The 12,897-nt window shown below is 38.1% G+C and overlaps 1 protein-coding gene across 1 annotated transcript in view; it reads right to left on the bottom strand.

The window, feature by feature from the left end:
• Window positions 1-8,984: 8,984 nt before the first annotated feature.
• The window catches only part of LOC129719220 (uncharacterized), a 43,836-nt gene continuing 39,923 nt past the window's right edge, over window positions 8,985-12,897 (bottom strand). The window contains exon 2 of the mRNA XM_055670738.1: window positions 8,985-9,947. Coding sequence (XP_055526713.1) covers window positions 8,985-9,653 — 669 coding nt within the window. The 5' untranslated portion in view covers window positions 9,654-9,947. The remainder of the gene's footprint in view (window positions 9,948-12,897) is intronic.

Genomic DNA, 12,897 nt, shown 5'->3' with positions numbered 1-12,897 from the left:
TATTATTAACTAGTTTCATTGAAGCCAGGATCACATTGACCACACCGGAGCACAAAACAAAACTTACGGCTTTCCAGGTGGTATTTGAAATATTACCACCGAGAGAGCCGTCAGTTTTGTGACTTGATTCAGTACATTTGACACCTCTAATAACCCTTGAAATCGTTAATAAATCACAGAAGAGCTTGAGTGCATGGTTCTAAGTCGATTATTTAATTTGTTTACCAGCGTGACATCGGTAATAGATGAGAAATATGTGTCAGTAACATCCAACTAGCCTCAGACCATGTCGGGCTTACCTCACTCACTGGGTGACGGTGTTACTCCGACAGCACACATTTAAAAAAAAAGTATTTCTACAAATTTATCGCTTCAATTTACCTCAGATCGAATTCCTGTGATTGTCAACAATACAGGCAATAAATTGTAGAGCAACGAAAAATTATTTTAGACTTTTCAAATGAATAAAAGCTTTAGTTCCACTAACGAAAAATTACGTTAGTTTACGCATCAGCTGCAGTAGCGTATGTTTTGTCTATTATTTTGACGTTTGACGTTTCACAGTGGCTTCGATGTATCTTAAAATGTTTAAAATATTAAATACCAACACTTCACATATTCCAAAACACAGTTAATTAGCGTTTTCTAGTAAAATCCTAGGGGTGACGTTCTTACCCTCAGTGCCGAGCTTACCCCCAGTACCCCTACAAATGGAATCGAGTGGTTTTTTTTATGGTGTAATGTGACGATGCTTTATCTGGTCGAAACACATAAGGTAATAGTGGGTATTTACGACAGTGATTAAGAAAAGAATCTCAGGGGTTAGGAATAGGGTTTGCAATATTCCCGAGAATAGATTTCCCGGGAAACGGGAATGAAAAATCTCATTTCCCGGGAATTCCCGGGAACCGGGAAAGGAAAAAACCCTTAGCAAAAAGGAGATTTCAAATAAAGTTTATTAATAAAAAGTTTCAAACAATCGTTTATAATTTATTTATCAATTGAAAAACAAAATTTATTCAAGTTCACTTGTAGCGAGTACATGTACATAGAAGTTATGATAATTATTGTTTGTAAATATTAGTTACTAAATATTTGCATGCTCCGAATAAAGTTTCACTTTAAATATTTAAAAACGGTTTTCCAAATAAAACGTTTGTTTCAATCACCGCAAGCAAGGCCACAGTCAGAATAGTAATTGGCAAAATATTTGAAAAATGAGATCCCTGGTGCTCAAGTGCGCTAATTGCCTTTCTCCACCGATGCTGCTGATGCGACGGGATGATTGACCCAGCCGAGAAAGTCTATCGACCTTTGCAGTGGGAGAGAGAATCTTTTCCTCTCTATCCTTTGGGCTGGGACAGTTGGGATAGATGATAACTGATCGCGGGAAGAAGATGATCTTCGCCCAATTTTGACCTTCGTGCTTTTAGCGCGATTAGATATTCGCGAAGCAGGTTCCGGTAACGAAGTTACCGAAGGACGGTTTATCTGAGGACTCTTAGGCTCCTATACTTCTCTTTAGTCTGGCCAGTGGAGGAGGTAGGAGTTGCTTTTGATTAGTTCCGCGTGTACGAGGAAAAGTGTAAGGTGATAACCGCATGTGAATCTCGAACAAGATCACTAAATTTCCTTTCCCTAGATAGATAAGCTGTTCCCATTCAGCTAGGGTAGCTAGTGCGTGCGATCGTTTATGCACCTGTGCGATTTAGAGGTAAGCCACAAATTCTCACCGAAAAAGAAGCAGTCGCTTCACAGTGCCACGTGTGGCCTATTATTTATTTGAAAGGTTTGCCGCGACCGCACCACTAACTACCAGTTCGGACCAGCAATCACTATAGAGCCACCGCCAGGACTGAAGAATCCGCCCGGCGATCTACAAGGTCGGAAAAGGGACGCGACCTCAATTGTGCGCCCTAACGAGAGAGCATCCAGACGAGAAGGATAAGCTAATCCAGCCCGAGTGCAGCACAGCATCCAACGCCAACAGCAGGCGCGCGCAGCGCGCTAGAAGCAGCATCGAGAGAGGGAGAGAAATGAATTAACTGATCCACCAGCAGCAGCAGTGCAGAGCCGATAAGCAACGTGGAGGACCCCATGTTGGCCTTAGGACGAAATTGACCAGATAACGAAGCGGAAGGTAAAATCCACCGAGAGTGGTAGGCAGCACTGAGTGAGTACGTACCTATAAATAGTCCATGCGCATGTGACCGAAGGTGAGGGCCGAGACCCTAGAGAATTGATCGATAGATTCGGATCGGAAATGAAAGAAGTTTAGAACGCACAGTAGGAAGAGAAGTTAGAAGCTTAAATGGGAAAGGAAAGGAAAAGATAGACTAGGCCTAGCGAAGAGAAATATGAAGTCAAATGTTTGACGTTAAGATTGGAAAGTGATGAATAAACCCCAAGTAACTTGTACCACCGCACTTGTGACTCATTGGTAATATTGTGCGCTGTTTCCCTTAGTGTCTTGGGAGAGGTTTTCATGCGGTCCGCGTGACGTTGTCCTGTAGTTTATTTTTGTGTAGTTTTTGTACTGGGAAGGCTGACCCTGAAATCAGCCACGATCTCTCCCGATTCTTACCGGTGGGAAGACGGGTTAAAGTATAGGGCCTTGCCCGTGATGATAACAGCTCTCCCGGTTTGTCTAGCAAGTATTCTAACCGTTGCTTGAAGGCACGGGGTTTAATGTGTGCGCAAGGTCATCTGACGTAATTTTCTGATGGAGTACCGCGATAGGTGTTGGAGTCGGCCAACTGCTTTCCCCTCCCTAGTATAGGGATAAAAAGGAACCCTCCCCTAAGGGTCTCACGCTGGGCAATCATCGTGGTGGGTGGTCTCTCTTAGGAGAGTGGCGCTTATGCCACCCACTTAGCATCGGGGTGCAGAAAGGCGGGCCTGTTACACACTCCAGAAATCCATGAACAATCGTCTATCAATCGCCTCAGTTCCGCTGACAATATTTCGTTCGGCCCAAATAATGTAGTTCCCTTCTGTAAAACTTTGCTTAAGATCGCTGAATCACCGTTGGTGTCTGATTTATAAAATACTTCTAAATCACCGATTCCAGCTCTTGCTACATTCCATTAGAAACTGAAGAGTCCATTACTTTTAGTTTGTTAAAGATAAAGCTGAGTGTTTGGCAGCCAGATTTTAGAGCATTTGAATGCCTTCGTAAATAATGTGAAATTGCGGCCACGACCCAAGTTACACTGACTGAGTTTTATTAATTAATTTATTTCTGGTCGCATTGATTTACGGATTTCCATTTTTTTTTATCAATTCATAGGTTTCAAAATTTTTTTGTCAATAAACAAAGAAAAAATCAAGCAACTATCCGCTTAGTAGTGAACTCACTAGCAAAAAAGACATGAGACGAAGAAAATATTTCTTAATTTATCATTTACTGAATAAGACAGCATATATTTTTGACAAATAAATTAAGCAAATAATTTGATATTACACGGCAAGCAAATATTGATCGTCGTTTCAAGCAAATATTTGCTTCGTATAATGCACACTATGAAGCTGCTCTACACTTCTACGACGTCAGTTTCGTGTTTTGATACGATATTTAGTTTTATTGCAATATTGTATGGAAAATTTTCCGAAGAGCTCGGGAGTCCCGGGATCCCGCGAATCAATATTCCTATACCCGGGATCGGGGAATCCCGGGAAAAGGCAATTCCCGGGAAATGGTTTCAATTGTGTTTTCATGTTGTATGAGATGCTCGATTCAGAACTTATACGCATACCGATCCTGTGTGTTTCTATGGAAACTTTTTAAAACGCAAGTACCCCCAGTGCTTTTTCAAAAACTGATCCCAACCAAAAGTCGCCGTTCTCAAAACTACATAATTCCACGAAACAGTACGGCTAGCTACGCTAACACGATGTTCGTCAGAGGTGTGGTAAATTGGAATTTGATGCCTTCTACGATTAAGCTTTCGATTTCGGAAGCAAATTTCAAGAGGGGCTGCCTCTAATTTTGGAACTCTAGACAAACATTACTATATATTATTGTTGTAAAGTTAAAGTAGTAAATAGGATTATAAATTATAAATTAGATAGTTATGTATATGTATTTAACGTTATGCAACTCGGAACTAGTAATTTCAAAGGTTTAACCTTACACTACCAGGTGATAAATAAATTAAATGCAATTGAATATATGGGCTGAGATGAATAATGGAGCAGTTCCCCTAAATCAGTCATTTCTTTTCAGAATATCCAGGTTTTGGCATCAACCGATCAAAAAAATTTTTACGGTTAAATTTATGTAGCAAAAATAACCTATTGTTTGAGATACACTATTGAAAAATTGGTAAATAATATCGGTTGTCTAAATCATACCGAGCAACCAATCACTACCTATCTTCCCATGCACAGCCGACACTAACGGATACAATCGATCTGACTTTGTAAACAATTTGTTGTTGTTGTTGTTTTACATCCTTTGCCATTCCATATTCTTCTAAACTCCTCCCGCTTTCCAAATAACTGACGAAACCTTGATGTAAAAGTTACCATTAGAACATTTCACCCCATCATTTCCATCCCAAAACTGCACCAATATCATACGCACGCCATCGAATTGAATTTCTCATTCGTGCGTTGGCCGGCAGAGCGAACGGTTCTTTCTGAATCAGCAGAAAGTTGGTGGTGGCAAATATTAGTCGCTTATAAAAGCGCACGCCGTTGAATAGAATTTCTTATTCGTTCGTATGTATGGATTACTATAGCACGTGTTTGGGTAGCTATAGCGGGTGTTAATCAAAGATTTAATATTTTTCGCTAAAAGGAGTATCATAAATTATCGGTAAAGTTTTCTCAACGAGCATATATTTGATTTTCGTTTTTATTTCTCGGTGCGCGGGTTTGTTTTAGTTTCTCGCACAAAGAAAAAAAAAACAAACTTGTCTCTATCGTGAAAAATAACAAAACATTAAGAAATACTCTAAATCATAATTGAAGAAGTAATATATTTTACAGTGACTCGCCAAAACCTTGATAACAACTACCCAAAAAGCGTATAATTGAGCTCTTGCTTTTTTGAGTTATTGAATTAACCTTTTTGTACTTAAAATACATTAAGTTATATGCTGGGCTGGAGCCAACCAAGTATGAGTTTGAACGGTTTAATGTCGAACAATGTCCAATCGTAAAATTTTCGCTTGAATCGTTCTGGTCTCCAAAACGTAGTGCAGGTACGAAGTGAGGTTTTTCTGAAGTGACAGCACTTATATGAAAAATCCATTATTCTAGTATATATTATTATTTATACCGCTTTACGTCTTCGCATTTAGAAATGCACTGTTAGATAAAATTGCAGAAAATACTAGAGTTACAATTCCGTCTACTATTTGTTTTAATGGAATATAAAAATACCATAGTCCAACGTCATGCGGTCGTGTCTTGGATACCACCCTCCTACTTTTTTGTCCATTACTTTAGCCGGTCATCCACTGTCTTCCTGGAAAATTATTGTTGAAACTTGCAGGATATTCACTTCTCAAATAGATTACCGTGAAGTTCAGTTAGAACTGTACAATACGCTTGCGCAAGGCTCTTTGTTTCGAAGCCATTTTGAATAGAACTGAACATGCATAAAAAAACAAAAATACTGGCATAAAGAAAAAATAGAGAGATTACATACACATACTCTCGACCAGAGACCTATTTTCACGTTCTGCGAATCCGTTTTGTTAAGGACTAGATATTGTTATTAACTGCTGTTGAATTCTCGTTTCGATGCAGAACTGCTTCAGTTGCTCAAATCAATATTCTCCACCTTGATAGGATCGTTTGATTTTTGGAACTTTTCCAACGGACGTCTTTGTCAGCTAAACGAAAGATTGTAGTACGTCCCTTGTGTAGTGACTATGGCAATCAATAAGGGTTATAAATTATCTAGTGTCGCCAATCTGTATACACACTGTATCCGTATTCCACAATCATGGATATTGATGCCAAAACAATTTTGTGAACATTCATAAATAATTTTTTTTATATATTCATATTGTAAGAAAGGAATTATCTAGGGTATGAAAAAAATGCTATCATGCTCAGGCATCTGTAACTAGCCCGTACCAAAGAATACATTTTTAGAAAACTAAAGGTATTTACCATTCAATAAGAAGAAACTTAAAATAAACTGTGAGTACACGCTTGCTTTAAACGTAATGTAAAAACATTAATTACATGGTTTGTGTAAAGTCAGACCGGAACGAAATTTTTATCACTTCGAGGAAAATGAATTTAAAGCGTAGTACTACTCAGTTCGAAAAATTTTTTATATCCATTGTTTCTAAGCAATAGAAATTCCAAATTGGTTAAAAATCCTAAAAACTTCGAAATTCAGTTGAAGTCTGACTTTACACCGACCATATACTTTACAAACTAATTTCATTTTTGTCTTATGACTTACATTTTAAGTTTTAGTAAAGCGGGCAATGTATGCAGTTTGCGAGGATGCGAAAAACCGACCATATAATCCCCGATGAGCAAAATCATTTCAAATCGCCTGGAAATACGCGAAAATTTAATCGACCATTTTTGATTTGAATGAAACTTTGCACACGTATTTGGCTCAGCAAACTGAGCATTTTCCACAGATGGAGTGATTTTTTACACCCATGAGTTACATTCTAAAAGGGCGTATGCCTTTTGGCATAGGTTTTATTCGAACCATTGTAGCCCAGAAACCGTTGGTTGTATAGAAAAACTGTCTGAGAATGAGTTGCAGGGAATTAAAAATGCATCATAAAAAAATATACACTGTACAAAAAAAAAATTTTTGACCAAAAAAAATTAAAAATAAACATTAAATTTCAATTTATAAAAAGAGTTGAATTTTTTTTAATTTTTGTACGTTAATACGCAACTTAAAAAAAAAGTCCAGGATGGAGAAATGAAAAATAATTTTTTTATGGTAGATTAATTTTTTTATGAAAATTCAAACATTTTTCAAAATATTTGTATTCTGATGATTTTAAAAGATGCATAGAGTCATTTTAAATCAAAAAGCTCTTGGTAGTTAACATTCTAAAGGCATTGGTTGTCGAGTTATTTCTAATTTAAGCTCAAACAATTATTAAAATTTAAGAAAATACACGTTTTTCTTAATTTGTCCATGGTTCTCCAGCAAAAACCATACGTTCATTGGAATGCTTGATCAAAAAAAACAATTCATTCTTTGACAACAAAACGATTGGGCGAACGGTTCTCAAGGAAAGAGTTAAATGTTCTAAGTGATATAAATATATATAAAAATCAAATATTTATTTTCGAGTTTTATTATCTTAGGAACCGACGAACACTAAGAGCCTAAATCTATGTTTAAAAAACAAAAAAGAACACCAGTCGAAACACAAATAGATCGTATATCTTAATTAGTTTTAAGCAAGAATTGTATTTCCCTCCTCTCACCTTAAATCCCCACTAGCTCGTAGTCGGCCGCGAGAATAAATAAAAGGCCTCCCTCTTTTCCCTGCTAACGTAAAATTAATACGAATTGTACTTGGCTCAGTAAAACAAAAAATGTATCGTGCCGTGTCAAATAAACTAATTTTAAACCTTATCTTAGGAACATATTTTTTATGACATAGATACTTTACAGAACCTTATATTTTATATACATCATAAGTAAATGATTCGTCATCTTTTGAAAACAGCTTCGTTTGTATCTTATTTTCTGAAAACGGAACAAACGAGTGATACTTTTGTGTGCCAGCTATTATTTTATATTTTTTGAAAATATTGCTCCATTCTGCTCCTTGTTCATATTCTTTATATGATACCCAACTAAATGACATTTTTGATGAATTTTCATTACTTTTCTGATTAGCCCAATCATACAATTCTTTTGCGCTTGTAAAAATAAGGTGAAACTAGTTCTGTAAAGTATTAATGTCATAAAAAAATATGTTCCTAAGATAATAAAACTCGAAAATAAATATTTGATTCTTATATATATTTATATCACTTAGAACATTTAACTCTTTTCTTGAGAACCTTTCGCCCAATCGTTTTGTTGTCAAAGAATGAATTGTATATTTTTGATCAAGCATTCCAATGAACGTATGTGTTTTGCTGGAGAACCATGGACAAATTAAAAAAACGTGTATTTTCCCAAATATTAATAATTGTTCGAGCTTAAATTAGAAATAACTCGAAAACCAATGCCTTTAGAATGTTAACTACCAAGAGCTTTTTGATTTAAAATGACTCTCTGCATCTTATAAAATCATCAGAATACAAATATTTTGAAAACTGTTTGAATTAGAATTTTCATAAAAAAATTAATCTACCATAAAAAAATTATTTTTCATTTCACCATCCTGGACTTTATTTTAAAAGTTGCGTATTAACGTCAAGTTTCTTTAAAAAAAAATTAAAAAAAAATTCAACTCTTTTTTTTAAATGGAAATTTAATGTTTATTTTTAATTTTTTTTGGTCAAAAAATTTTTTTTTGTACAGTGTATATTTTTTTTTTTATGATGCATTTTTAATTCCCTGCAACTCATTTTCAGACAGTTTTTCTATACAACCAACGATTTCTGGGCGACAATGCTTCGAATAAAACCTATGCTAAAAGGCATACGCCCTTTTAGAATGTAACTCATGGGTGTAAAAAATCGCTCCATCTGTGGAAATTGCGCCAAATACGTGTGCAAAGTTTCATTCAAATCAAAAATGGTCGATATTCGACCATCGGTGATTTGGCGCGATCTTGCTCCGATGACTTTTTAGGCATGAGTTATTCTGCTTTAATATTTTGGTACAGCAAAAACCATATGTTCATGAATAAAAATTTGGGTTTATCTCTGGCATCACCAAGATGTGATCATCTCTCTTTCAGTAGAACGCCCTGATTGCGTCTACTTGTTATACACCGAGGAGTAAAAAAGCTCACCATAGCCAACCCCACTTGAACATACTCCACAACTCCACAATAAAAGCTTTAGTTTTTCATTTCATAAACTTACCCGTGCTTCTGCAGACACACACAGGAAAGCTCGGCTTCATCGATCGTGGTGTTGCTATCGCCGCTGCACTTGGAGCCACATGCCGACTTCTCGCAGTTATTGCAGTTGCTGAAGCTGAACGAAGAGGTACACAGTGTACAAAACGAATCCAGCTGCGATGCCAAACCGCCCGCCAGGCACTCCTCGAGGCTGTAATGGTTTATTATGATGCCATCGTCATCATCATCATCCTCGTCAATGTTGCCGATGTTGGTTGCGGCCAGCGGCGGCGGTCTGCGCGGTTCGATCGTCTTTGGCAACAGGCGACATTTTGCCTCATCACCCGAGCAGTGCGAGTAGCTTGTCATCGTCAGGGTGTCACGATCGTCCGACGAAAAATCAAAACTAGCACTCTCGACGCCCCATTCGCGGAACGATTTACCCCTTTTTCCCTCCAGCAGTGGGTTAGTTTTGAACAGGTTCGTGTAGTTCGAGGGTGAAAAACGAACATTTTCCAGCTTGTTAACCATCGACATGTTCTCGTTGAAGTGGATTATGTTTATGTCGTTGTACTTTTTCATAAAATCTACCGAATATCCGGCCGTCATGTCTTGGAGAGATTTTTTCGACTTTGGACTGCTGACCTTGATCAGGTCCATCAGGCACATTTTGATATCGTCGAACATTTTAGCGAAGAAAATTGGTTGAACGTGTCAAAGCGGGCAGGTGGGAAGAGGTGGAAAGCTTGCCGTTCAGTCAGAACTGTAACCGTGCCGAAGCCAGTATGGAAAATTGCAAACATTGGTCACAGTTTTTACCGACGATGGTTGCTGCTGCCCTCACACGTACTGCTCCGCACCTGCCGACGATGGTTAGCATTGTGGTTCGGTATTCAGGCAGTCCACTGCTTAGGGAAGTTGATTTTGCATGCCTGAGGGGCCAGGTGCGCTAGCTGTAATGAGGGTTTGGCATCCTTTCCGCTGAAGAGAAAAAAGAAATTAGTGCATTGAATAAGTAAAGGCTGTTCATGTTGGCTATTCAAAAAAATTCTTTGTTTAGGCTTTTAGGCAATTCATAAATTTTATATCGATAAATTTAAAACCTGAGCAGGTACGTCTCTAAAATTTAATGTATTGTTATTCAATACCTCAATTCTATGGATCATTACCCTAAAAAAAACAACACATAGGGAATCACATGCATGCTTTAAAGCTTTGAATATTTCACGCCACAAACGTAACGTATTTAACGAAAGTTGTTTTAAACCACGCCGACAGTAACTGTTTCAGTCGGTGAAGTCCAAATGCCACAATTTACGCGCGCCGTTAACTCGCAACTTTCCTGCCAGTTTTAGCTGTTTTTTGTGAGTTGTTCAAACAATCAAGCATACGGTCGGTGGTGTGATTTTTCCGTCTGTGCATATTACCATAGAGCACCATGCTTCCTTCTTTTTGGCTGGTAGCCCAGAGAGGCGGCACCCAAGTCGAAGTTTGTGGAAACGGTTAGTTTTGGTGTGATCAATGATGCAATCAATAGCACAGTAAGTCGGAAAATTGCGACAGGTAATAACTTGAACGAAATTGGTTTGAAATTTGGGATAAAATTGCAGTAAATTAATTTATTGCATGGAGGATGCAAAGGGGTATCAGGGGTGTCATGGCCACCCTAAGACAATTAGTTCCAATTTTGGAGAGTGAAAGCATAAGTTCTAGAGCTTTATTTTAAAACTATTGATAAATTGGTTGGAAGAAACGGTTTGAAACGGTAATGAAGATCATGATCTATATTTCAGTTAGAGTCTATTTAATCCATAATCAACAAAAGTCAATAAAATTGTATCCGTGAGTGTTAAATCTAAGACCGACTCGATTGGCCACGCCTGGAGTGAGTTTTGGAGACTTGCTTCCTTACGGATTTTCTCACATATTCTCTTTTTCACGTACGGTGCAGCTATTGACACTTCCCCGGAACTTCCTGCCACTGCTTTTTCGTGTATGTTTGGAAAATAATACACGCATCCACCCAAATGTAGAAAATTGTTGATTGATTATGCAAACTATTGTACTATTGATAATTGTCAAGCCTTGTTTAAACGAAAATTACGTCCTCTGATTGGTCGTTCTATGATTGCTTTCCAAGCACGGTCGACATAATCATATACCTTGCAATTGAAAACATGCTATTTGGCCAATATAAGAGCCTGTTTCTGCCGGAGCCGCTCATAATAGTTCTAGACAGCGACAACAGCAGTCGTCCTTCCTTAGGAGCAGCACTAGCCCTGTGGTTGGTCACCACGTCTCAGGAGCAGCGCGGTTCTTCTCAGCGTGTGTCGCCAGACTGCCATTATTCCCCCGTGTTAGGGCAGCATAAAGATCGTCATCACCAAATCCAATTTTGAACAGCAAAATACCTTTTTTCAAGGCAAATAAACAAGTCATTGAAAGTTAATAATTTTTGACAACGTAAGCAAGTATTCTGTGCGGATTCTAGCAGTTACATCTATCGCGGCCGTCTAATTTACAGAAGGTGAAATAGCTTCCACAGTGCATGTTATCCGTGTATCTTAACTCCCCCACTGTTGGGGCACAAAGGTTGCGATCAGCAACCGATTTTGAACAGCAAAATGCCTTTTGACGTAGAACTACGTTTTACTTTAGCATACCACACAAGGATGCAAACTGAAAAACTGGGACGAAATTTGTCCCTTTTCAATTGCTTATAGGTCGGTTGGTTTTCAACCGATTTTCTTCATTCCTGTAGCAATCGATAGGAAAACTATACACGCATCTGCCCAAATGCAGAAAAATGTTGTTTGAATCTACGAACTATTGCACTATTGAAAATTTTCAAGCCTTGTTGAATTAAAAAAAACGTCCTCTGATTGGTCGCTTGCTTGCTGTGTGTGTATGATATGGTATGATGTGTGTATGATATGGTGTGATGTGTGTATGTGTGTATGATATGGTATGATGTGTGTATGGTATGATGATATGACATGATGTGTGTGTATGATATGATATGATGTGTGTGTGTCTGTATGATATGGTATGATGTGTATGTGTCTGTATGATGTGTGTGTGTCTATAATATGGTATGATTTGTGTGTGTGTGCTGTGTATGGTTTTTAACTCGGCACGTTCTGCTAACTGCTGAATCCGGTTCACGAAATTCACAATTCTTCATTAGTAGACATTATAACTTATTACCCAAGTAAAAATATTGGTTTTATCAAAGTTTTATAGCGCTCAATACAGCCAAAAAAGCGCTATGAAACTTTGATAAAACCAGTTGTGTTACTAGGGTAATGAAACACTCAATGCATTTGTTAATAGTGTACGTAGTTCTACGTCATTTATGCGGTCGTGTCTTGGATACAACCTCCTACTTTTTTTTCATTTTATACTCATTTTTACACAATATTATGAGCCACCCTTTGTCGAATAACACAATGTATTCGATGCTGGTTATAGTGTATATCATTATACAAGCTATTTCGAGAGACAAGTGATCAATTTCAAAAGATAAATTCTAAATATTATAGCGGGGGCCTAGTGTGGTTGGTAACGTCTCCGCCAACCACGCTCGACGCCTGGGTTCGAATCCAACCGCCGACATAGGTGTCGATGGTTGTGAGGTGGCGTGATCCACTCACAACCAACCCAAACTGGTCTAGATTCAATCCTAGCCGACACCGGGAGATTTTCTGAGGCGAAACATCTCTGGGATCACGCCTTCCATCGCATGAGGAAGTAAAGCCGTTGGCGCCGGTCCGTTAATAAACGGGTCGTGAGTTAGGGTCCTGGGTGTGGAGTCGCCTCCCTGGGCGTCGGTGATTGGCCACAACAGTGGCGGAACTAGACCGACGGGAAATAAGCGAGAATAAAAAAAAAAAAATTCTAAATATTTTGAACTCAACCTTCCACAATTGAG

Source organism: Wyeomyia smithii, chromosome 1 (assembly GCF_029784165.1).
Source record: "Wyeomyia smithii strain HCP4-BCI-WySm-NY-G18 chromosome 1, ASM2978416v1, whole genome shotgun sequence".
NCBI classification, from domain to species: Eukaryota; Metazoa; Arthropoda; class Insecta; order Diptera; family Culicidae; genus Wyeomyia; species Wyeomyia smithii.
The sequence above is the reverse complement of the archived record's forward strand: the minus strand, read 5'-3'. Positions and strand labels throughout refer to the sequence as shown.